Below are 27,506 nucleotides of genomic sequence, written 5' to 3' on the forward strand. Positions count from 1 at the left end.
CTACGTGGCATCTGATTTCCAGGGGTGTAAATCTCCTGGGCAACGCAGGATATGACTCCCGGAGAACGCAGGATATAACTCCCGGGGATGAATCTGAACCTGGCATTGTGGTATTGAGAACATCTTCTTGACCAAAAGGGGAATGCAAAATGAAATGAAATAAAGCTTCAGTGGTTGATAGATTTCAAATGGAATTGAGAGGTCACTCTGGTGGACATTCTTATGCACTATATAGATAACCCTTTTTAGGTTTTAATGTATTGGAATAGCTAGAAGTAAATACCTGGAACTATCGATCTCCAACCCAGTAGCCTTGACTCTTGAAGATGATTGTATAACTATGTAGCTGAAAAGGGGTGATAGTGTGATTGTGAAAACCTTGTGGATCGCACTCCCTTTATCCAGTGTGTGGATGGATGAGTAGAAAAATGGGGACAAAAACTAGATGAAAAATAGGCTGGGATGGGGGGGATGATTTGGGTGTTCTTTTTTATTTTTAATTTTTATTCTTATTCTTTCTGGTATAAGTAAAATGTTCAAAACTAGATTGGGGTGATGAATACATAACTGTATGATGGTACTGTGAACAGTTGACTGTACACCGGTATGCGAATATATCTCAATGAAACTGAATTTAATTATGAAAAACACTTTGCAATTTCACAAAATAGATTCTATTGTAGAACAATGTATTAACTGTCAGCTGTTGTCATGGGTCCTGTTGAAATTTTTTCACTTCACTTGAAAAAGTGAAACCTCTGCCTCAAGATTCTTCACTCCTTAACTGAATATCCTTCTATAAAGTGACCTAGTACTAAATGTTTCTGTTTGAGTATTTAATATAGATTACTGTAAACCATGGATAATAATCATCTCTAAGCACTAGTCAGAATCTTGTCAATTAGTACACTATGTGGATACCTGCTTTCTCTTCTACTTCAACTTCAGGGCTAAATCCCTTTTCTTTTGGTAGTGAGTCAGCGGTATTTTTTGAACAAGGTGCTACAAGAATTGGAGGCTCTTATAAAAAGCTGGTTTATCGTGAGTACACAGATGCCTCCTTCACACATCAAAAGGAGAGAGGCCCCAAAGAGGAACATCTTGGCCTCCTCGGTGAGTCTGTACAGAGTATATGGGGCTACACAAACCTCAAAAAGACTAGAAACTTCAGGATCCGCTGCATGATTTCTGCTTATAAACTAGGGATGTGATGGGCTCAATCGTCAATAAAATATGGCAGTTAATGAGTTTTCCAAATGTAAACTACCAACAGCAAATCTTCATCATTAAAAGCCATGCAAACTTCAAATGATTTTATTTTTCCCCTCAAAGAGGTAAGGGGGTTGTGTGTTTATGTGACCCTATTCAAACAGAGTTGTTAACCTCTGCTCTTAACTAAGGGTGCATTTCCTTACAAATAATATGCAGGCTCCTAGTGGGAGAGGCTGGATCTGACCTAGAGGCATCTCAGGCAGACCCAGAGACCTGTACTTGCCCAGACACTCAGGCAGTATAAGATGGTGGGTAGACTCAGTACAAGGTCAGGATTTGGACTCTTCTCACTCCTCATCTATTAGCTGTGTGACCCTTGAAAGTTACTCAAATTTCTGTAGCTCTTCCTCTTCTGAAAAATGGGAACAATAATAGTCCCTACTTCATAAAGTTGCTAAAAGGAGTTAATGAGTTGATACCCATAAGCATTCACCAGAGCACACAGGAATGCCATTTTATATGTTACATAAATATTTTTGTAGTGGAGATCTATGTTTTTATTCTACATTTAATAATCATGTTAATTTTGGTGATAGAAAATCCAAAAGGTGTTGTCCTTCACATCCAAGACAATTTAACCTACCTGCTTGGGTGGTCAAGGTTTGTAGCACTCCCCTGATTCTTGGAACAATTGCCACACTTCTATACAAAAGAAGGCTAGGGACAGGAGAATAGTTTTGGACTATTCTGAATAGTTTTGTGTAGATGCGTTAAGCTTATGAACTGGCTTGGCCAAAAGTGATACCAAATTTCATTAACCCGAAGTTGCATCAAAAAACCTCCTAACACCTTTGCTGTATCAAATTGAGAATGGGCTTTAAAAAAAAATTAAAAAGCTTTCCATCTGCCACAAATAAGCATGTTGTTAGAGAACAAGTCCAAAGCAAATAACCGTCTTATGTAGGCCACATGTTGTATACCAAGTGATGATAATAGTTGTTTGTTTGTCCCTAGGTCCGGTCCTTTGGGCAGAGGTGGGAGACACCATGCGAGTTACCTTCCGTAACAAAGGAGAATATCCCCTCAGTATTGAGCCGATTGGGGTGAGATTCAATAAGAACAATGAAGGCACACACTATGGCGCGCATGACACCTCCCCAAGTGGAAGTAAGTACAGCACAATGTGACGAGTGAATAATGGTTAATAACCCACTGCACTGGTCACCCCAGGAAACTGTCCCACAAAAACCAAAGACAGGAACTGCCAAGGAAACTGCCCAGATATCATCTCCTGGCATCATGCCAGGAAGTAAATCTACCCCTTCTCCCACCAATTCCAATTGGTTTATGGAATTTCATCCAGCCTTAATTGGATAATTACCACCAATGCTGGTAGTAACTTATCTGGATTGTATAGATTATACATTTCTAAGGTACTATGTGAGTGGTTTTTAATTTTTAAAAGTACTTTGTAATTATAAAAGGATTGAACGTTCATTTTGGATTATTTGAAAAATATAGAAAGGTATAACAAAAAACATTAATTACCCATAGTTCAATAAATGATGACTAATATCTTTTCACGTATTTCTTCTACTTTTTCTCTCTGCACATATCTAATATATATTTTAAATGTGGTTGACATCATACTATACAAATATACTTAATAATTTTGTACTCAGATTTTCTCTTAGCATTATAAGCATTTTATAAATATAATTTTAATGATGTAAAATATTCCATCATGTGAATGTATTGGGGTATTTTTTATATATCAAGGCTGACCAATGGAGATTAGTGGCTTTGCCACCACTTACTGTGTGATCTTGGGCAGGTTATTCAGCCTCTCTGGCTTCAGTTTCCTCAAATATATAATTGGGAGATTTGAAAGGATCATTTGCAAGGTTCTTTTTAATTTTAAAATTATTTTCAGTTCAGTTTTGTTCTATAAAAATGCATTGATCACCCCCTATTGTCAGGCATTGTTCTAGCTGCTGGAAATACAGAAACAAGGCATTTCATCAAGGAGGTTAAGTTCCATTGGGGGGAGGGGAATACACACAATATAACAGGAAAGGTGCTGGGGAGGGGCCAATTCTCAGGAACTCAGGAGCATAGAGTGGGTGCCAATCCCAAACAGATGTTTAGGAGAGGCTTTCTGGAAGAAATCACACCGATCTGTGACCTCTCATATGTGCACAAGTAGGATTCCATTTTAAGTTGTAACCAGGAACGCAAAGGTGAGTTAGCCTAGACCAAACTCAGTCTACTTTGCAGCTCAAATAACCACATTAGAAAACACACTACCTCTCTAATGTCACTGTTCTCACAGGTCCGCCTCCTCCTTCAGCCTCCCATGTGGCACCCAAAGAAACATTCACCTATGAATGGACTATCCCCAAAGAAATAGGACCCACTTATGCAGACCCTGTCTGTATATCTAAGATGTATTATTCTGCTGTTGACCCCACCAAAGAAATATTCTCTGGGCTTATTGGGGCAATGAAAATATGCAAGGAAGGAAGTTTACTTGCAAATGGGAAACAGGTAAGTCCAATTGTGGAAAAACAAAAATGATTTACCAATCTCTTTGAATTATTATTATCATCTGGGTTTTGAGGCAGGGGAGATTCTATACATAATACCATTATTGTAGGTTTTTATTTTCAGGTTTATTAGTCTGTATTGTGTAGAGATTCCCTGGCTAACATGATCATTCCAAAATAGCTTGGAAACAGTATTTTCCCTGGAAATCCAAAGTCTTTTATGATAAAATTAGACTTCAACTCACATGCACACACATATAAATCACATAATAATAATAATTTAATTAATATTTATTGAGTAAAATGTTACTTAAAATATTTTTTAGAAATGAGAAAATGACTGTTTGACCTAGAAATAGAAATACCTAACCCCCTTCATTGTTTTTAATCTCTAAAATAAGTATGTTGATATGTACCCTTAAAAATAAGGACTCTTGAAAATATACATAATACAATGAACACACCTAAAAATTATAATAAATCCTTAATATTCCAAATATCCAATGTTCACATTTCCCAAATATCTTATAATTGTTTTAAGTTTGTTGTTTGAATCCATACCCAAATAATTCCATGCATTACAATCAGTCGATATGTTTCTTAAGCTTTTTTCTGACAACTTTTCTGTTCCAAGAGTCATTTGTCCTGTAGAAGTTTCCCATGTCTAAATTTTAGAATTGCATCCATGTGGCATCATTTAACATGTTTCTTTATCCCCTCTATTTCCTATAAATCAGTGACTAGATCTAAAGTCTTGATCAGGTTTAGGTTAGAATTTTTTTCTTTTTGGCAAGATTACTTCATATTAGGTACTTCTGTTAGGGAGTTCATAATAAATAGTTGTCTCTCAGTTGGGAATGTTATTAGCTATTAATGACCATTTCCTAGTTCCATAAACTAATTAGGGGTTGCAAAATGGTAATATTCTAATTCCATCCACTACTCTCCACCTATCTGCTTCCTCCTCATTACAGGTGTCTTAAGGACCAAGGCTACTGTAATAAAGACTAGTTGGCTTAAATACAGAAACTCAGTTTTGGAGGCTGGAAGTCCAAAATCAAGGTGTCAGTCTGGCCATGTTTTCTCTGAAGACTAGCATTCTGGTGGTAGCTTGCCAGCAATTCATAACAATTTCTGCCTCCATCACCTGGCCAGCTCTCTCCCCAGCTGTCTCCTACTACTGTACCCAGATTTTCCTGCTTATAAGGACTCCAGTCATATTGGGTAAACTCACCCCCGTTTGGTTTGATCTCCCCTTAACTAATAAACATCTTCAAAGATCCTATATACCAATGGGTTCACACCCACAGGATTGAGGGTTAGGATTTGAGCATATTTTTGTCGGGGGGCATGATTCCATCCAAACAACAGGTGACTTTTTTTTAACTTTATAGTTTATTATTCTATTTTTTAAAAAAGAAAACATATGTGTAAATATATAGTCATAACCTTGCTTTTTTTTTTTCACTTAACAACATAATCTGTCTTCCATAGTGCTATATAGAGGTATTTCTCATTCTGTTTTACAACATTCCATAGTGTGGGGTGACTGGTTTATACAAACAGTCCCTTATTGACAGGCGTTTGGGTTGTTTCCATTCTTTGTTTTTACAAATAGAGCTACAGTGGATAGCCTCATTCGCGTGACTGCTTGTATTTTTGCCAGCATATCTTTGGGATAAATTCCTAGACTTGTTATGGCTGGGTCAAAGGATAAATGCACATTCTGCTCCTTTGGTCTCTATTCATGCACCAATACCATACTATTTTAATTCTAGAACCTTTATAATAGGTTTTAATGACAAATAGGTGAGCCATACCACATGGCTTTTCTTTTTCATTATTTAAATGGCTATTTTTACTTGTTTATTCTTCCAAATGAACTGTCTGGCATCAGAAAAAAAGCCTAATGATGCTTTTCTTGGGATTGCCTTAAATATACAAATCAACTTAAGGAGAATAAATATCTTTATGAGAAGTAGTCATCCCATCTAAGAACATGTGTCTTTCCACTAGTTCAGGTCTACTTTTGTGTTTTTCAGGAGTCTTTTATAGTTCCCCTTATACAGGTTTTGATATTTTTTGTTAAGTTTATGCCGAGATATTTTCTTTTCCTTTGGCTATTGAAAATGACAATACCATCAATTAAAAATTTTAAATATGTTACTGGAAAAATGGGTTTCTACCTTTAGATTCCCATTCTTTGGACTCTGAGCTTACCTTGGGAAGGAATAAAAGGAGACATATTTATTGAATGCTTTCCAGGCACTTCAACATACACAACCGAAGAAGCTAAATATCTTCCTCTTTGCCGATGAGGGACTAATGCTCAGTGGGTTGAGATTTTAAAATGTTTTATTCTTTACATATTTCATCATCTCCATTTTGCAAATGAGTGAACCACAACACAGGAAGGTCAAGCAGGAGACATTGGAAGTTCTCATCCTGGCTTTTTCACTTCCTAGCCATGCAATTTCAGATTGGTTGTTGAATATTTCTCATGCTGATCTGAATTATCAGCAAAATGGAGACAATACCTCCCCTGCTGACCCAACTTGATGGGTTGGTTTCTGTCTTGTTGAAAAAAGCAAATGAGATAAATATAGGTGAAAGCCCTGGGTAAACCAAACCGTGGTAAGCCAATGAGAAACTGTTACCGTGTCTACTTGTATACAACACAATGCAACTTCTAAGATAGATTCCTGACCTCTAGCTACTATTCTTTTTTTTTCTTAGTATATCATTTTTAATACAAAAGTATTTCATAGACATTGTGAAAATTAAGAAAATATGTGGAAGTAAAAGAAAATAAAGCATTCTAAACACAATAGAAGGATTGCACTATTTATAGTTTCTCAGTTTGCTTTGTACACTTAACAGTATGTCTTTCCATATCATTAAAAAAATCTTCTACATTATTTTGAATGACTGCTAAGTATTTCATGATATGAATGTATGATAAATTATTTAACTAAGTCCCTGTTGTTACACATTTATTTGGCTTCATATTTTTTACTATTATGAACACTGCTGTATTTGATATCATTTCACAGTTCTGTTTTTGTTTTTGTTTTTTTTTAACTAAACCTTAGGACAAATCTCTGTTTATTTCACTGGAACAAATTCTGTGGTGTATTTGACACTAGGTCATAGGTTATGCAAAATTTTAAGCATTCCTTTTCTTTTCAAAATGCTCTCCATAAAGTAGCATTTTTCAAACTGCAGGTCATGATCCCTTTAATGGATTATAACTAGTGACCAGAATTTTTCTTTTAAAACTCAAGTACGAAATAAAACAAGAAAAATATCCAAGTGTTCATGTGCAGTAAGGACAAGTAGAGTTTAATGAAATTTTCTTTTTCTGGTGAGTGTATGTGTGTGACATTGTGAAATGTACTTCTTACTGTATTTTCATTACATTAGAGTAGCTATTCCTCAGCCCTTTACCAATATTGAGCAGTTTTTATTTCTTACACACTCGTTAGGTGAAATATGGCATATCATTCTCATTTAAATTCATAATTTGATTAATAATTAGGTTTATTGACCATTTGTACTTCTTCGTGAATTTCCTGTTCATGGCAACTATCCACTTTCACATTATTTATCTCTTTATTACTTCATTAACTATCTATGTATTAAGTCATGTGTGTGTATGCATCTTTTTGATATATAAAGCAGATTGTTTTTTTCTGTTTGCATTGTGTTTTCTAGTTGGTTAGGGTTGGGTATTTGTTCTTTGTGGTTTTTGTTTGCCTGTGATGCTTTTGATCACACACCAATTTTCAGTTCTCAGATATTCAAATTATCAATACCTTTCTTTTTGACTTTTTTTTTTTTTTAATCACATTTAGAATGTTCTCTTCTATTCCAAGAGTACATTTATCTATATTTTAGTCAGTAACTTAAAAGTACTATTCGGAAGTAATTTTGAATTTGGTGAGAAGTAGAGCTGTAAGTTTATTTTTTTTCCCTAAACAACTAGCAGCTTATCTGAGCATTATTTGTTTGACAGTCTATTCTTTACTCACTGACATGAAGTGTCACCTTTATCACAGTCTAAATCTTATGTATATTTACATCATTTCTCTAGACTTTCTAGCTTACCATATGATCTATCTGTCCCAGTACTAGTATCATAATATTTTTATTATTATTGCATCACATTATTATTATTGCATCATAATATTTTTAATATATATGGCATGTTCACTGATTACTTCATTACTTTTCTCTTTTAAATTATGCTTAGCTACTCTCAAACATACCCTTTCAAATCAATTTAGCATAATTTTGTTAAGTTAAAGACTGCCATTAGTATTTTGGTTAGAATTTCATTAAAAGGATAGCTTTAGTTGGGGAAAATGAGCTCTTAATTGTATTTAGCCTTAAACTCAGGAACCCTTTAATTCAAGTTATCTTTTTGATTATTCAGTAAAGTTTCATAGTTTTTTTCATTAAAGTCCTCTTGTTGAGTTTGTTTTTTAATATTATGCATTACATATTTTCAAATTGCTTTTTGATATTGTAGATGATGTATTTCAAGTATTTTGAAACTGGATATGTCATTTATTAATTCAAATAGCTTCCAATTGGTTCATATAAGTTCTATCTACAAATAATGTCACACGTTTTATCCTTGCCAGTATTTCAACTTTGTGCTATTTTCTTGCCTTATTATATTGGGTAGACTATGTGGAATATTGTTAAACAATAGTGGTAATTGCCAGTGGCCTTGTTTTGTGTCTGATCTTAACAATGTCTCTATTGTCTATATCCTCTCTATTGTTTTACCACTCAGTATGATATTGGCAATTAGTTGATAGTCCTTATTTTACTTCTAGCTTGCTGAGAATGGTTTTACATTTAAAAAATAAATCACTTGAGGTTCCTGCTTTAATAGGGCTTACATTCTAGTGGAGGGAGGAGTCAGATAAGAAAACAAAAAATTAAAATAGATTACTTCATAAAGTGACAAGTGTTTTAAGAAAAGAAAACAAAATAGGTTAATGTGATAGTGAACAGAAATCCTAGTTCAGATAAGGTAGAGGTAATTTATGATCTGAGACCTAAGTTTCAAGGCAGGAGCTAGCATTGCAGGGATCTGGGGGAAAAGCCAAGGGAACAGCAAGTGTCAAATTTTAGGGTCAAATTTTATAAAAATGTTATAAAATTTTTGGGTCAAATTTTATAAAAATTTCTTTTTGTATTTCCTTGAGATGATTATACAGTTTTTCTCCTTTGAGCTAGGAATGTGACAGACTACATTAAGGATTTCCTAACACTGAATCATCCTTGCACCTATGGAGAAAAACACCACTTGACCATGATGATTTTTATCTTTAACATATTTCTGGGTCCATTTTGATAGTTGTATTTAAAATTTTTCATGTTAGTGTATAAATGACAAGTTTAGATGTTTGTGCTTTTTCACATTTTAATATCATGGATCATGGTTATGCCAGTTCCATTAAATATATTGGGCAGATTTTCACTTTTTAATACTTTGGAAAAGTTTAAATAGAAAGGAATGACCTAGTCCTTAGACATTTGAAGTAACTTGCCTGCAAAACTATTTTGACTTTGTGCCTTTAAAAAAAAAAGTTCTTTTTCTTGTTTCTGTTTTTATTTTTAATCACTGTTTTTATTTCATCTGTGGGCTTTGATCTATTCAGGTACCATTCTGAGTTAATTTTCACCTTATATTTAATGTGCATAATGGCCTTGATTTTCCTCTCCCCATATATGTGGTTATATTCTTTTCTCATTTCTAATCCGGTATATTTTAGTTCTTGTTTTTATTATACTTGTCATTTTTAGAGCTAGCAATTTTGTGTTCTAATTCATTAATTTTCACCTGTCTTTATTAATTCCCTTCCTCTTTCTTCATTTTGTTTTTCTGAAATATTTAGCTATTACAATATTTAATTTTATTTGGTTTTGAATAATATAGGAAGCATTTCAGACTCTCAGTTTAGTTATATTGCATACATTTTGACTTGCAGTGTTCTCATGGATATTATTTATTAAATACTCAATTCAGTTTTCTTTCTTCTTTGATGTGAGTTATTTGGATCAAATATAGTATTTTTTAAATTTTTTAAAAGTTTTTAGTCTTTTTGTTATTGTTAGTTTTGATAAATTATGATCAGAAGACATGACCTACAAATGTTGCGTTGAAGTTTTCTCTGTAGATCATACAATAAGTGATTATAGCAATCCCCTATTGGAATCCTTACATATCTCAGAATGTGGTTTTGTTATTATTTGCCTGGAACAGAATTTTTGTATCATGATCTTTTTCCTTCAAAAATGTAGGTGCTACTCCACTTTCTTCTGACTTTTATTGTACTAGAGAAGTCTAACATCAATCTGATTTTTTTCATTTTGTGATAACATTTTTAAAATTGGATTATTCTAGAAATTTTTTCTATCTCTGAAATTAAAAAATTTTCACCAGAACATGATGAGATATAAGTATTACAAATTTTTGCTTTGTTCTCAGGAAACCTTTGGAATCTGAATACTCTAGTCTTTTTCACTTATTGTTAAAAACATTTCCAATTTGTTTCTTATCATTGCCTCCCCCTTTTGCAACTTCTCTTTTTCTAAAATTACTACTCTATGTATGTTTTTCATCTTTGTACCTTTTCTTCTAATTTCTGGGAGCTTTCTGAAGATCATCTTCCAAGTCATTGATTCAGTTTTTCTGTAGGACCTAACCATCAAAGTCTCTGCTTTAGTTGAATTTTTATAAAAATTGATAATCATATTTTCATCTGAAAGAATAAACTCAGGAAAAAACATGCAATAATCTCTTGAACCTTTTTGAAAAATATGAATTATAATATTTATAAAGGTTTTTCCCTTACACGAGGGAGTAACTCGTTCTCAGGGGCTCGTTTGCTTTAATTCCTCAGACTGATTGCCTTCTTCTGAACTACTGAATCCTTTCATATACCAGACAGCACTTCTGCTTCCACAGTTTTTACAGGGGATAGAGTGGGTGAGCATGTATATCTGGACGGATGGTGATTGTATCTATTTCTGTTCCAATTCATTTGGCAGGCTATTTCTTAATTTAAAATGATTCCTCAATCTGTTTCCACCTTCTCTGCCTTTAAGGAATTCTTTGAGCTTTCATGAGTAGATGACACCTTCCCTGAGTTCCAGCACAGACACGTGCTCTCCCCATTTTCATGCTTTTTGGTGGTTTCGATTGAGATGAGCAGGGAGGACAGGTAGGAAGGGAGAGGAGAGTCAACTGTTAGATGCAGAGGCTCAGATTGCCATGTAGAAACAAAAATCCACTACACAGAGAGTACTGAAAAATCTGGTGGCCAACTGGAGTATTTCATGAGCTCCAGTTTACAAAGAACTGAAACTTCTCCTCCTTTCTTTAGCATGTTTGTGCACAAAATAGTATTACATATATAGAAGTTTTTCCTCTTTAGCTATTCTGTCTTCATCCATTGTTTTTTGTTGTTTTTTTTTTTTTTTTTTGATTCACAGAAAGATGTAGACAAGGAGTTCTATTTGTTTCCTACAGTGTTTGATGAGAATGAGAGTTTACTCCTGGATGATAATATTAGAATGTTTACAACTGCACCTGATCAGGTGAATAAGGAAGATGCAGACTTTCAAGAATCTAATAAGATGCACTGTAAGTATTCTTTCAGTAATACATAAGCAATGTTTTTCTTAATCCAAAATGTTATTAGCTTTGCTCAATGATTATCAATAAAGGGTTAAATACAATAGTTTTCTGAAAGTAATATCATTGGTTATTTAACATGTCAATTACTCATCATTTCACTTAATTGTGATTAATCATAAAAAATATATTGATTAGATGAGTAGTCCTAAAAGTGTGGTTCCTGGACCAGCAGCATCAGTTTCACCTAGGAACTTGTTAGAAATGTAAATTCTTTGGCACCACCCCTGACCTAATGAATCAGAAACTTTGGGGATGGGTCCCAAAATCTGTATTGAACAAACCCTCCAGGTGATTCTGTTGATTTTACAAGTTTGAGAACCATGGGATGCTTTTCTCATCTGTGACTCAATAATGACAGGCTCATTTTATTATTCAATTTGTAGAAAAATATGGTCTCTGCCCTAAATGAACTCCAACAATTCTTACTCTTGACTGCACATTAGAATTACCTGGGGGCTGAAACAATACTATTACCCAGGACTACCCCCAGAGTTTTGTTTTTAATTGAAGACTAGCATCAGATTTATTTTTTAACTCTCAAAGTAATTCTAAATGCAGTCAGGGTTTAGAGAGAGTGAGCTAATTTTCAGAAGGCCCTTACCACTAGTGAAAACATGTGAAAATCATTGTAGCTAGTACAAGAAAAAAAATGTAAAGTCGTATAATATAATCATGCTGATTTTTTAAGCTGGACCAGTACTAATAACACTACCCACAATCTTTAAAATATTTCCCTTGATTCTGCATTTTGAAGAAGCCAAGAATATTATTCATTGGAAACACCATTAGCGAAAACTTTCTGCATAAACTCTTCCCTGTTATTCAGGATGAACCACAGAATTTTCCATTTAGAACAGCAAGCACATTTGCAGTCTGTGGTGCCCAGGAAAAGTTATTATTCATAGATTTTGGTGCTCATAAATATGGCCAATGAAAGAATTCAGAAGTGGCTAGCTGGGAAGAACAGTGAGATTCCCAGTGTGCTAGAGATACTAGAGCAGAAGTTCAAGAACCATGCATTTAGCTCTACTCCTTTCAGTCAGGGGCTGCTCTGCCAGCACAGGGCTCAGCAAGGTGTTGCAAAGAAACTACTCACACATAACGGTGTGGGCAGGCCTTAATGAGTCAATTTATGATGAAAAACAAACAAACAAAAAAAACAAAGTTTGTTCTGGAAAGTCTGGGAAGTTGTCACATAGGACATAAAATAAACCACTTTCAAAATGTTATTTTCCCATTTACAGCCATAAACGGATTCATGTACGGGAATCAGCCCGGTCTCAATATGTGCCAAGGAGATTCAGTCGTATGGTACTTATTCAGTGCTGGAAACGAGGCTGATATCCACGGGATATACTTTTCAGGAAACACGTATCTCTCAAGAGGAGAAAGGAGAGACACAGCGAACCTCTTCCCTCAAACAACTCTTACCCTCTTCATGAAGCCTGACACTGAAGGTCTACTTCTTTAAAGTCAAGACAAATCTCTGTTGGATTGATTTGTGTAGTCTGGGTTTAAAATCCTGTGTCAGAACTGTTGAGTGATAAGTTCATCTCTTCCCTGAGCCTTCCAAGTGTCCTTCTGTCCCTTGGAAGAGCCAGTCTGGGTCACTATCAGCTGAAGTACATACCAGTTAGGTCATCTGCCTGTTTGTCGTCTGGGGAGGCCCAACAAAAGAATGGGTTGTGGATTCCTCCATTTCCACATTGTAGAATTCTCAAACAATCCCCTTTTAAATTATGGTATTTTAAAAGATAGGCCAGAAGGGGAATGACTCCCATAAAGTTTCTGGATCTAAACTTTTCATCATTTCTCTGTAGCCTAGATGTAAATGTCAACTCTGATCTCTGTTGGCTTGTTGGTTGCTTACAATTGCATATCCTATACTGCAACTATAGTCACGGAAAATCAGACACACCCACAGGCCTGGCTATGAATGAGTAAAACTAACCAAAACAAAAAAGAAGCTAGAACTTAAATCAAAATGTGAAAATATGCTAGTTAGCTTCAGGCTTCATTTGGTTCTTTATGTGCCATGGAAACTTAAAACTGAACATGTCACCTTTTCCTTCATTCTTTCAACAAATGTAAATACAACTATGAACAGAAGAGGAAGGTATCTGTTCTCATGGAGCTGAAATTTTAATGCAGGGAGACAGACAAAAAACAAGTAAATGAATACATATGTGTCAAGTGATTATAAATTATATATTATAAGAAAACAAGACAAGGGGGAGGAGTATGACTGAGGGAAGAGAGCATCAAGATTCTCGAGGAAGTGACAATTAAGGAGACACCTGAAAGAAGTGAGGGCATGAGCCATGTGGCTATTTGAGAGAGAATTGTCCTAGGCAGAGGAAACACAAGTGCAAAGGCCCTGAGGCAGGTGCATGCCAAGTAGCCTGTGTGGTTGGGGCAGACTAAGTGAGAAGAGTGGTGAGATGCACTGAAAGATCATCTAGTGGAGGCCCTGGTAAGGACTTTGGTATTGAATCGGAGAGACGTGGGGAGTCACAGAGGGTGCTAAGCAAAGGAGTGACATGCTTTCTTATTTACACTGCAGGGACTTTTGATGTTGAGTGCCTCACTACCGACCACTACACAGGCGGCATGAAACAAAAATACACTGTGAACCAATGCAGGAGGTTGTCTGAAGACACAACCTTGTACCTGGAAGAGAGGACATACTACATCGCAGCAGTGGAGGTGGAATGGGATTACTCTCCAAGCAGAGAATGGGAAAAGGAGCTGCATCATTTACAAGAGCAAAAGTAATTATCCAGACCCTGACTCTCAATTTGTTCAGTTCAAATTTTAGGTTTCCCTTTTAGAGAAGAAAGATGCTAAATTTTAGAATAAACAAACAGTTGCATTAAACAGTAACAACAAAAACACTTCCTTGGAATCTTTTCTCACTGATTTCTGCTTCTCTCTTTTTTCACAGAAAAATTTCTATTTATCTCATTTGATTCTTTACTCACTGATCTTGCTTTCTTTCCTATTAGCCTGTCTTCTCACATTTCATGTGTCCTTATCATTTATTTCAAACTTAATCAAAATTACTGCCCAAATTCAGAGCTGAAATATTGTATTCCTTATGAACTATTTATTGTCTACCTTATCTTTCCTCCGAAGATTTCATTATAATAGTTATTTCACACCCTTAAAACTATTATGTATGAAAGAAACACGTATCTCTCAAGAGGAGAAAGGAGAGACATTTTTTTGTATTCAAAGTGTGTGAGGGCAACATAACTGTTTTGATATCTACCATTATGATATCTACCATATCATAACCATTGTATCTACCATACAAGAACTTACAGCAAAATATAGTTCAAAACTTCTAATAACATATGCATTATAAGAAAGTAAAAAATGAATTCAGTATGTATAAATGTAAGGATGGTTATTAGAGCTTCAGAAATGTTATCTTAAGAGCAGCAACACCTGACACTGCTTATTAGCACTTTTACACTTTTCTAAGCACTTTCCCCTTCATCATCTCACTTGCATCATGTATCAACCCTGAGAGGATATGATTTGAGAGCATGTATTCAGATCCGAGGATGCACAGTATGACTAGTAACTTGTAGCTAGGCAGTGGTGCAAGTGACTGCAAAGATGAGTACGGATTGGGGTGTAAAGGAGTAAAACGTTATTTTGGTAATTGGGATAAAATGTCCAATAGAAGCCATTAATAGTCAATGAAAACTTTAGGAAAAGAGAATGATTGGGAAAATGTGGCCATTTCAATTCCAATAGGCCAGAGATAATGCACTTCATTGGTGAAATCTGGACTCAATATTTTAGACCTGTAAAGGAACCTTAGATGTGATCTCATCCAATACCCTCCTCCTTTTAGAGATAAAGAAACTAAGGGTTCAACAAACAATAACTTGCCTAAGGTCATTTTAGTTAGGGGCAGCATCAGGGTGCGGTCTTACTCTTTCTTGCCAGGATGGGAGAGTGATGATTAAAAACTAACACAGTCACTTCAGTTAATATTTTTATTCAAACTTTAAAATTTAAAAATTCCACTTTCATTAAGACAAGTATAACCTTATTTGTTATTGTTTTTTTCAAGTGTTTCAAATGCATTTTTAGATAAGGAAGAATTTTACATAGGCTCAAAGTACAAGAAAGTTGTGTATCGGCAATACACAGATAGCACGTTCCGAACTCCACTGGAGAGAAAAGCGGAAGAACAACATCTGGAAATTCTAGGTACTTTTAACAACTCCATGCACAAGCTATGGGTTAGTGATGTGATGCTATGGGGAGGGATAGTCGATATATGTCTATAGGTTTAATTTTCTCTGTTCGTACATCAAAGTTATTCAGTAAAAATTGAAAGTATATGAGGAGTCTATATTTACTAACAATTATGGCATAATGTCACTCATTTCAGTTAGAAACAATGAATTATCCCACATGCTGATGAAAATTATTTATTTGGTGTTTATCAAGTTGAGGCCTGTATTTTTCATGAAATCTCTAGAAATTTCTTTCTAATGAAATTCTTAACCAAATTCTCATTATCCTCCCCCAAACAGAACAAAGCTAAACAATCAAAGCTCTTTATTTACTTTCAAAATGAAGATATAAATATAATTATGTGAAAAATGCACATATAGATAAGGAAATATGAAAAAAAGAAGTGTTACCATGCACCAGGCAGGGGAAAAGTTGACTTTTTCAGGAATCACTTTAAGACAGAAAGTCTAAGAATTCGACAAACATTGGCCTTAGATTTTCTTGAAAATCATCAAAAGCAGGGGACACCCCCACCCCACTCCGGGGGCTTGGTTACCCTCAGCTCCTGGGGTTAGACACCCAGGAGGGAATGGCATTGTTGCTGGATCACAGAAATTCTATCAGGCACAAGACAACTAAGATTGGCCAGGGGTAGAAATGGGGGGGGGGGGGGTAACCCCACTCTCTTTCAAATACAGTACAGTCCTAAATTCACACACAGGGAGGTCCAAAAGTCTAACACTGAGAAATGAGAGCAAGTGCTGTAAAATGACTTCTGGCCAGGATAAGGTCACAGCACACATACCACGATTACACAATGACCCTGCAGGGGACTTTCAGGCTCAAATCTCCCCAAATTCTTTTTTTTAAATGCAATTTTATTGAGATGTAATCACATAACATAAAATCAGTTGTTCACAGTATCATCATACAGTAGTGCTTTCATCACCACAAACTTTGAACATTTTCATTACTTCCAAAAAATAAAATGAAAATTAAAGTTACAAAGAACATACAAAACATCCCATTCCCCTCTTCCCCCATTGTTCAGTTACTTTTTTTAATATAGTTTGAGATATATTCACACACCCTACAGTCATCCACAGTATACAATTATTCACAGCACCATCATACAGTTGTGCATTCATCACCAAAATAAATTTTTGAACCTTTTCCTTACTCCAAATTAAAAATAAAAGCAAAAAAGAACACCCAAGTCTTTCCATCCCCTCCAATCCACCCTATTCTTCATCTAATTTTTGTCCCCATTTTTCCACCCATCTGTCCATATACTGGATAAAGGGAGTGCGAGCCACAAGGTTTTCAGTCACACAATCACACTATGCAATCTACTCACAGTTATACAGTCATCTTCAAGAATCAAGGTCACTGGGTTACAGTTTGACAACCAGTGTATTTCTGTCTAGCCATTCCAACACACTAAAGACTAAAAGGTGGTATCCATATAGTGTATAGGAATACCCTCCAGAGTAACCTCTTGACTCCATTTGAAATCTCTCAGCCACTGGAACCCTACTTTGCTTCATCTCTCTTCCCCCTTTTGGTCAAGAAGATCCTCTCAATCCCACAGTGCCAGGTCCAGGCTCATCTCCTGGAATCATTTCCCACGTTGCCAGGGGGATTCACACCCCTGGGAGTCACGTCCCACATAGGCGGGAGGGTAGTGAATTCACTTGCTGAGTGGGCTTAGAGAGAGAGAGAACCACATCTAAGCAACAAAGAGGCTCTCTGGGGGCGACTCCTAGGCACAATTATAAGTAGGCTTAGCCTCCCTCTTGCAGCAAGTAACCTCACAGGGGAAGGCCCCCAGATTGCGGGTTCGGCCAACTAAATTGGCAGTCCTCAATGTTTGCGGGAAAATCGACACTAGCCCAGGTGGGGAAGTCCAAGACTTCTGCATTTCTCCCCAGCAAATACACTTATACTCTCTGTCCATATCACTCTGGGATGTGTCAGGATTTCACCCCAGAATGTACAAACTCACCAAATCCCACCTCCCATTCACTGCTCCCTGCACCTATGGTGTTCAAACAAACTGGTCGTACAAGTTAGCAAAATCTCCCCAAATTCTTGACAAGAGATACACTCATGGTCTCCGTCTTCAGAGGCAGTGGTTTCTAGCACTGATTTCTAGGATTTTATTCCAAATCCTCCAAGACCAGGTATAAATCCAAGAGTGCTACAGCACAAAGCCACAGGGAAAGGACCACAGACTCTGGTCTTAATGCTGAGAGTTACCAGAACTTTGCATTTATTATTCAGGACTTGCAATGTGACAGGTATATGAGCCACTCTTTTTACACTTGCCAGGTCCACAACTTCATGCAGATGTTGGAGACAAGGTTAAAATTATCTTTAAAAACATGGCCACACGGATCTACTCAATACATGCCCATGGGGTAAAAACAGAGAACCCTACAGTTATTCCAACATTACCAGGTAGGTTTCGTGGGTGGGAGGATATATTTTCAATACTTCACAGCTGTTCCATGAATGACTTTTATCACTGGAGTATTCCTTCCAAATGGGTCTGTACTGAGGAAGTGAAGATGGAGGTGGCTGTCAAGAAGAGATGCATGTCTAGGTGTATACATGCATACATATGTGCATGGACCAAAAAATTTCATAGTAGAGCTGTAAGGAAAAAATGTGAAGGTAATGGACAGCTACAGATACTCAAGGATGAGGCAGCAGAGGGATGTCCCAACCCTCAGCTGGAACACACCTTGAATAGCAAGTACCACTGGTAGCTGTGGCTGAGTGCCACCATGCCTGACTCCCACATATCCTAAGGGCCAGAGGCTGCTACTTTGAATTTTAAACCCCCAGTATCTAGTCCCATGTCTGGCATGTACTAAGAATGCAGTAAGCATTTTTTTCAATTAACACAGAGTAAAACCTGAAACAGATTATACATATTTTAATTTAAAAAATGTACTTTTTTCTATTAGTTGTACAGCTGGCTTCTAGGAAAGGACCATTTCTCCACAATAACTTAGCAGTTGCCAACCAAATATAGCATTTAAGAATAAATTGCTTTGTAGAGTTGCTCTTGTCAATTTAGGGGGAGAGAAATAAAAATCATTGCCCTTGTGACCCTTACATTCTTGTAAGCAATAAACAAAGAAATACCTAGAGTCAAGCAGTAAAAAATGCTATGAAAAAGATTATGCAGGTAAGAGACAATAACAGGGGTACTATTTTAGGTAGGATGGTCAGGAGGGCTTTTTTGAGGAGGTGGCATTGGTGAAGACACCTAAATGGTGAGAAGTAATGAGCCACAGGTGGTTGTGGAGGAAGAGCATTTGTGGTTCCATGACGGGAGTGCACTTGGTGTCTGAGCAGTGAGCAAGAGGCCCGAGGCTGGAGCAGCACCAACAAAGGACAGAATGTTAGGAGATGAGATTTTAGATCTCATCTTTAGATTTTATTCTAAAAACCCATGTGAGGCCTTTGATCTGGAAAGTAATGAGCTGATGATTACCTTTTAAAGGACAGTTCTGGCTGATGTGTGGAAAAGTGACTGTTGGAGGGCAAGAGAAGAATCAAGGATCAGGCAGGGAACTATTGCAATAATCTTGGTAAAAAAAATTACTGAGGCTTGGACTAAGGTAGAAGCACCTGAAGTGGTCAGAAATTATGTTCTGGTTCTATGCTAAAGGTGGCACTAAAAGGATCTGCTGGGAGACTGAGTGCTGGGGAGTCTTAGAGAAGCAAGGAATTAAGGATGCCTCCACGGTTTTGGGCATCAATCACTAGTGGCAGAGCAAGTCGGGAAGGGGAGCAGAAAAGGAAATGTTATTTTGCAGCTTAAGGGAATGAAACGAGGCATAGTTGGAGAGACTGTAATATGTTCAAATGATGAATCTACCCTTGATATTCTGTGAAATTTTCTGCTTAGAGAAAGGGTGAGGACGTAGGGACAGGTAAGATCAAGGGCTTGAAGAAAAGAGCCAGTCTATCATGTCCACTTTGAGACCATCTCTCATGTTTTGATTCATTTCCTGTAAAAAAGGTTTGTCAGACTCTGCCAGGGGCTCGTCTAAAGTCTAAAAGCCAGTAATGGTGGGTCTGCATGACTCGAGTAGACAGTAAGTGTGGTCAGGATTGGTGAGTGGGCATGGCCGAAAGTCAAGGTCTTACGAGCAGTTGCACAGGAAGCCCTGAGGTGACTGGAAACAGAGATCATGCTGGAGAAGAGCACAGAGCACAGGGGAAGAGGTTAAGGACCTTGGCAAGGCAGCAGGGTGGAGAGACAGTTCTTCTTGAAAGTGAAGCTGTCTTTGCTGATGACAAGGCCCAGGTGTAATCATGTCCTGTGTGTAAGAAAAACAGCGTATGGCACAACACAGTGGGATGGACTAGAGAAGAAGTAAAAAAAAAAAATTGTAACAGATCAGTGACCCATGAGATCAAGAGATCTAATGGGTCCACACTGGGAATCATGAAATTGCTGAGGGTGACATGGTAAAGAAGAAGAAAAGGTAAGCCTTGGTGAAGCCAAGAGAATTGCACAGGATAGCCCAGAAACAGACATGGAGAAGAACGGGGGAAGGTTCCAGCACTGGGGAGAAATCACTTGTCATTTGAAGGGATAAAGTATTAAGCAAGCATATTTCAGCAAAGAAAAGATCTGTTACAATGTTTCCTCAAATTGTGATATTGGAATTGACACTTCCTGGCTTTGTAGTATGGCATGTGTGTAATGGCTAATTAATTCATAATTGACAAAGAAAACATAAAGGTATGTCCTAGAGGTTGGCTTAAAACTGAATTCCTGAAAACAATCTTGAGCACCACTATTTTTAAAACCAATTACCTTGACATTTCCACTTCCTGGGTCACTGGTTATCAAGACTTAGTACATATATCAAACATATACCAAATATAAACAGATACATTAATACTTCATTAATTTAGGTGAAACTCGAACTTACATGTGGGAAATCCCAGAAAGATCTGGAGCTGGAATGGAGGATTCAGCTTGCATTCCATGGGTTTACTATTCAACTGTGGATCAAGTTAAGGTAAATTTTAAATCATTTGTGTGTGACAATTTCCAAAATAGATATACAATTGAAGGAAGACGGGGTTAGGAGTTTCCTGTGGCCCAATTCCATGTTAAAATCCGGGGAAAATAAGTTATTCTGCAGTCCACTTGGGTTTCATTTTTGGGGCTTGTTTGTTTTGAAGTATAACATTTTAGCTACCCTACAACTGCTGATAACAGGTAACATAAATATTAACCAATATTTTATTTTCCTTTTGATATGAAAATATATTAAATTCAAACAACATGGTTTTGAAGTTCTATTTTTATATGATAATAAAAATACTGATCTCACCAATCACAGCACAACTAAAGCTGTTATTTGGTGAAATATGTTAAAGCCAACAAAACACTCAACAACCAACACAAATCATAAGATGTACTGAGATTGTTTTTATAGAATTAAATCTCTATTCCAAATCTCTCCCCTGAGTTCCACACCTGTATATATACCTGCCTACTGAACAATTCCACCAGCACATCTCACAGGCAACAGAAACCTAACAAACCTAACACCTATGAAATGGACTTGGGGTATTTCCTGTTGTGATACACAGCACCACAGGCACCCAATCTACTCATCTGTTCAAGCCAAAACCCTCGTTGCAAAGCACCCACTGTTCTTCTTGGCACACCCAGGCAATTCACCCACTTACCTACAGCTCAATCCATTCCTTCTCTCCATCCCCATAGTTCAGGTCCTTGTAATTTGCCTCATCTACTGCAACGGCCTCCCAAACTCCAGACTCCCCCTCCAAACCTTCCTTCACTTCAGTACCAGGGTACAAATTAGTCCAAAATGTAAATATGCTGTCACTCCCTGTCCATTTTATCAATGGCTACCTATGATCCACAGTCTAAAATTCCTTAATATGATACTGCCCAAAGGCACTTCAAGACCTAATCCATCACTATTGATGTCCAGCCAAACCAAATTTCTTACAGATTTGAAAGTTTAACCATGCTCTTCCTTGTCTGGGCTTATTAGCACTCTATGCACCTCTGTTGTAGTCAAGAGGCTCATGTGTTCTATTCCTTTCTTTTCCCTACTGGACTAAGTTTCTGGGGATAAGGGCTTTGTTTCATTCATCTCTGGATTCTTAGTGAATGGCATAGTGCTTGGCTCACAGGAAGCACACGTGAGCTTATCCAATAAGGAAAGCAATGCTGTTCATTTAGGATTTGTTTAAACTGCTGCTTGTCAGCTGAGCAAATTTTTCCACTCCACATCTCTTATTTCAGCAGCACCCACATAACCTGATACTCACCACTGTTCCGATTTAACTACTTCAAGTGAAAAGTTATGGAATGCATCATATTGGGCAAAGTCTATTACTTAAATCAGTCCATCCAAAATTCCTGAAGTCATGGAAATAAGGTCCTGGTTCTCTGAAATCCTGACCTATATCACAAGGATGACTACAATTTTTGCTTATTTTCAGGATCTCTATAGTGGATTAATCGGCCCATTGATAGTTTGTCGGAGACATTACCTGAAAGTATTTAACCCCAAAAAGATCCTGGAATTTTCCCTCCTGTTTCTAGTTTTTGATGAGAATCAATCTTGGTACTTAGATGAAAACATCCAAACATATTCTGATCACCCAGAGAAAGTAAACAAAGATGATGATGAATTCATAGGAAGCAATAAAATGAATGGTATGATATATTATTCTAAAACCTTTTTATTTTTTCCTTTTTTAACCTTTTCTCCTCTCAAATAAAATTACTTTGGAGACTATTCGTATATTTCACATTAAAGTAAACCACCTCTGCCTTATTTTATTTGTGAGGCAGAATTCTGTTCAATGCAAAAAGGGAACTATGTTCAAAGCTTCTACTAATTTCTCTAATTCCAAAATCTCAACACCTTTTAAATAAATCCACAATCAGGATGAAGGCTTCTGGTGCTAAGTGGATAGAAATACACTGTGTGACATTATTGACTCTAAAGTACCAATGTCCTCCATTTGTAGCGAAGTAAGTCCTATTACCTCAAAAAGATCCCATATGTTAATCTTATTTTCTGTGAAATTGCTACTGCCTTAAAATATTCTACAAGGAAATATAAAAATCATGTGCTTTCACCCACAGCAATTAATGGAAGACTGTATGGAAACCTACAAGGCCTCACAATGCATGTGGGCGATGAAGTCAACTGGTACCTTATGGGAATGGGCAATGAAATAGACTTACACACTGTCCATTTCCATGGTCACAGTTTCCAATACAAGGTAAGAGCCATCTGTGGCAGTTATCCTTGATCTAATTTGAAAATGTTTTAATACAGATGAAAAAAATATTTTCTCAGAGAGACTTAAGAGTATTTGAAAATTTTAAGAGGCAACTAAATTATTTCTAAAGGGGTTTAGTGGGATTCAAGGACCACACACTCCATTGTTTGTGTTAAACATAAAAATCTTTTTTTTTAATGGATTGATCCATTTTTCTTACATGCCCAAGGTGGCCAAAAGAAGATTATTTCAGTGAACTCTCACATATAAATATTATGTCATTTTTCTAATTTAGCACAGGGGCATTTACCGTTCTGATGTCTTTGACATTTTCCCTGGAACATTCCAAACCCTAGAAATGTTTCCAAAAACACCTGGAACCTGGTTACTCCACTGCCATGTGACTGACCACATTCATGCTGGAATGGAAACCACTTACAATGTTCTACCGAATGAAGGTGAATATCCAGTTTGATTCCAGAAGGCACACTTTGTGATTAAAGTTAAGATGCACTAACTTTCCCTAAATATTTTCACCACTATGAAGCATTTATGAATTTGCTACCCTGATTTCTTCCTTCCCTACCTCCAAATAGGTATTTTTATTTCTAAATGATACAGGATACTGCTCACTTCCTGACAGTCTCTACTGACAACAGCACCAATAGTCTCTAAGCTAATACTAATTGACACCAATTTGATATAGTGTAATTGTGCCAAAAGCTGATATAAGGGAAGTGGAAGTGACATGTTAGTTTCTTACTAAGAAACAAACCATGACTTACAAAGACATCTCAAATTTAATTTCTTTCATAACAGAAAAGAAAATAACTTTTTTCTAGATAGTACCAAGTACACAAAAGAGGCCCCCCAAAACAACCCCAAATAATCAATATAATGTCAAACAATCAGGCAGAGCAGTGTCTTTCTATGCTTTGGGGTGGGGAGAAGGAGAAACATTATTGATTATTGTTTGTGAAAAATCCAGGAAAGAAAAATCTAAATTCCCTCCTCCCACACCCCAGCAACATCCTCCCCCTCCCACATGTACACATACACACACACACACACACAAGAAAATGAACAGCCTTTTTATAAATGAACACAAACAAAATGTATTAAGTGTAAAATTCCTGATTTGTGATTACATGCTTTGGTCTTTCCTGGGTCTTCTGAGTTGTAATTGTTGGAATTGGCAATGACAAACCTAACAGGGGAAAATTATGTAGAGGAAAAAACTTCCTGTGTTCCCTCCTCAAAATAGGGATAAAAAGGAACATATAAATGGAAGAAAATACAGAAGTAAATAAATTCACTTTGAAAATTAAAAAAAAACAAAACAAAACAAAAAAACCACTGAAAGATTAAAACCTAGTGCAAATGAAAAGCTTTAATTTCTGCTACTGGATCTTTCACAAACATATTCATACATGAAAAGCTAATTCCATTAAAACCCTTTTTATTACAAAGAGTGGTATTGATAGCACCAGAATATCGAAGACTTGAACAGACAAATAACTCCCTGGGTTTACTGCCAGTAACTGCTGAACAAGGTGAAGAGAGCCAAAATGAGGAGAAAAAAAAAATACCTTAAATGGTCTCTGAAGAACATTAGCATGCCTGTCAAGCACAGAAAGGATGCTCTGACTCAGAAGAAAATAACCTAGAGTGAGGAAATACTGGGAGGAATTCAAGGAATTCATGTGTACAAATGCCAGGCACGCAGAGGATACCACTAAAAGCTAATATTACACATACACATGCACGCATGTGCACACACACACACGATTCCTTCTTGCATAACAAGCCTGGAAGGAGAAGAGGGAGATGACTGCTTGGTTAAGAATGGAGAGATTGTTTTAGCTGTAGAGAATACTATAGAATAGCAAATGTGAAGGAATAAAACACATGCTGAAAAAAAGATTCAAGAGAAATTTAAACTTTTACAAGGAGGAAAAAGTATCATGTGGGACTGAAAGAAGCAGTAACAAAAAGATAGTTTGAACTACACGCAGAAAAATGGGGAGCCACATTTATCAGTCTGAATTCTTTAAATAAATTGTCTTTGATAAAGCTTTCAGTAAGTCTACAATTAATTCTGAATCTTAGAAAAATTTCTGCCTACAATTACATATTGAGCATACAAGGTTACAACGTAATCTTTCAATATTATGGGCCATGAGACAATTTCCTCCACACACACAAAAAAATCATTAGAAAAGAATGGATGATATCCTGTCATATTTAATGTAATGCTTCATTTCCCCTACCGGAAGCAGCATAAAAAAGACCTCCTATGACAGATGTAAGAGGTCCTTTTTTTAGAATATTTCTGAGACAGTCTGATAACCATGTGAATGCAGTTTTCTAGGGAAAAAAAGCTTACTCTTAGCTTTAAGTTCCTTATAGGCAAGGACTGTAAAAGTACCCAAATGCAATACTTGGTGAATATTTAACTACATATTAATTCAGTGAAAAGGAATTTTTTTAATTCTTGGACATAATTTCAGACTTCGAGAAAAGCTGCAAGAGTAGCACAAAAAATTCCTGTATACCCTTCAACCAGATTCCCCAAATGGTACATCCAATTTGCTTTATCATTCTCCATCCTCCCACCCCAGTATAAATACATATACCCATGTTTCCTCAAAACTTGGATATTCTCACATGTATCTCATCTCACCTCTGATTATCAAAATCAGAAAATCAACAATGATTTAATACTACAGATCTTCAAACTTCATCAGTTACCCTAATCATGCTCTCTACAGCAAAAGCAAATCCTGGATTACGTACTACATTCAGTTGTCATATCTTTTTAGACTCCTTTAATGCAGAATCGCTCCTCAGCCTCTTTGTTTTTCATAACTCTGACAGTTTTGAAGACTACACAGCACTTTGTAGAACTTCCTTTCATTTGGTTTTGTCTAATGTTTCCTTATGATTAGATTCAGGTTATGCATTTTGGCTAGAATAACACAAAAGCGAAGGGTTTTTCTGTATGCTTCATGGACACACATACTTTCTTTTGTAGGAAGGCACAAGATGTTGATTTGTCCATTACTGGTGAGGCTAACTTTTGAGCATTAGCTTAAGGTGGTGTCTGTAAAGTTTACTATTTTTCCCTTTATAATTAATAAGTATATTGTGGGGAATAAAGTAATTTTTCTTTAAAGAAAAGCAAAACTGCAATGACATGTATTTTTAAACATTAGTGGAGAAATATAAATAAAGAATGATTAAAGAAACTAACATTCAAAAAAATTAAGAGAAAATGCATTTAAAGCATCATGAACTAATTTTGTTAATCATATGATATATACTATTCTAATGATGGTCTTAAATTTTTTTTTTTCTATAGAGACCAAGTCTGGCTGAAAGAAATGAATTGGTGATAAGTGGAAAAAAGGAAAAAACAATGATTCATAATATATGTAAAAGTGTTGAATACAATGTTTACTTTGGAAACATTGTAAGCATTAAAAAAAAAAGACTGAAAACATATTATGGGAGATATTGTATTGCCTTGTTGCAGATGGAAAGATCAATAGGCTGTATTATTATATATGATGGACATTAGTACACAAGGTATAACTGATTCCTATAGGCCACTCATACCACTAGTACTGGGGCTTTGCAAAACAGCATTTAAAAAAAAAAAAAAAAAAAAAATCAAGGACCAGATGTCCTCCTGGGTGGTCCTTAAAGGATCACATTGTGTTTACTAAAATATTTTATAACATCACCTCCCAGTTAATTTCTCTAACATACTGCTGACATCATTCCTATTGAACTGTTTGGTGTGGGGGCACAGAGTATAGAGGAAGGAAATAAAAATGAAATAAAAAGACCCCAATCTGAGTTTTGGGAACACTTGAAGACATGGTCAAAAGGATTTATCTGGAATTAGAAAAAGGCAAAGTTGAAAAACAATTCTATAGATTAAATCCTAGTAACAATGAACATTGCCATTAGGAGAAAGGCTTTAAAATATAGTTTGTTTTGTCAGACGGGTGAAGAAAAAAGAGAGAGGACACAAATGACTAAAATCAGAAATTAAATCAGTAATCCAAAATCTCCCAACGAAGAAAAGCCCAGGACCAGATAGATGGCTTCACAGGGGAATTGTACCAAACATTTCAAGAAGAATTAAGATTAATCCCGTTCAAACGCTTCCAAAAAACAAAAAAGGGAATACTCCTTAATTCATTCTACAAAGCCAACATAAGCCTCAAACCAAAGCTAGATATATTCTGCAATAAAAGAAAATTTCAGATCAATACCTCTTATGGTTATAGATGCAAAATTCTCCAACCAAATGCTAGCAAACTAAATCCAACAGCACATTAAAAGAATTTTAAACCATGATCAAGTGGGATTTATCCTTAGTATGCAAGGGTGGTTCAACACAAGAAAATCAATTAATGCAATACACCACATTAAAAGAATGAAGGGGAAAAGAAATCATT

At 36.2% G+C, this 27,506-nt stretch overlaps 1 protein-coding gene across 1 annotated transcript in view; it reads left to right on the plus strand.

The window, feature by feature from the left end:
* Window positions 1–26,709, plus strand: part of LOC119539397 (ceruloplasmin) — a 45,917-nt gene extending 19,208 nt beyond the window's left edge. Inside the window, exons 7-19 of the mRNA XM_037842936.1 lie at window positions 974–1,113; window positions 2,227–2,379; window positions 3,545–3,759; window positions 11,271–11,421; window positions 12,720–12,932; window positions 14,039–14,246; window positions 15,563–15,702; window positions 18,064–18,192; window positions 20,674–20,780; window positions 22,246–22,462; window positions 22,898–23,037; window positions 23,333–23,495; window positions 26,399–26,709. Of these exons, the coding sequence (XP_037698864.1) occupies window positions 974–1,113; window positions 2,227–2,379; window positions 3,545–3,759; window positions 11,271–11,421; window positions 12,720–12,932; window positions 14,039–14,246; window positions 15,563–15,702; window positions 18,064–18,192; window positions 20,674–20,780; window positions 22,246–22,462; window positions 22,898–23,037; window positions 23,333–23,495; window positions 26,399–26,415 (1,993 nt within the window). The 3' untranslated portion in view covers window positions 26,416–26,709. The remainder of the gene's footprint in view (window positions 1–973; window positions 1,114–2,226; window positions 2,380–3,544; window positions 3,760–11,270; window positions 11,422–12,719; window positions 12,933–14,038; window positions 14,247–15,562; window positions 15,703–18,063; window positions 18,193–20,673; window positions 20,781–22,245; window positions 22,463–22,897; window positions 23,038–23,332; window positions 23,496–26,398) is intronic.
* Window positions 26,710–27,506: the final 797 nt, after the last annotated feature.

Source organism: Choloepus didactylus, chromosome 1, assembly GCF_015220235.1.
Source record: "Choloepus didactylus isolate mChoDid1 chromosome 1, mChoDid1.pri, whole genome shotgun sequence".
NCBI classification, from domain to species: domain Eukaryota; kingdom Metazoa; phylum Chordata; class Mammalia; order Pilosa; family Megalonychidae; genus Choloepus; species Choloepus didactylus.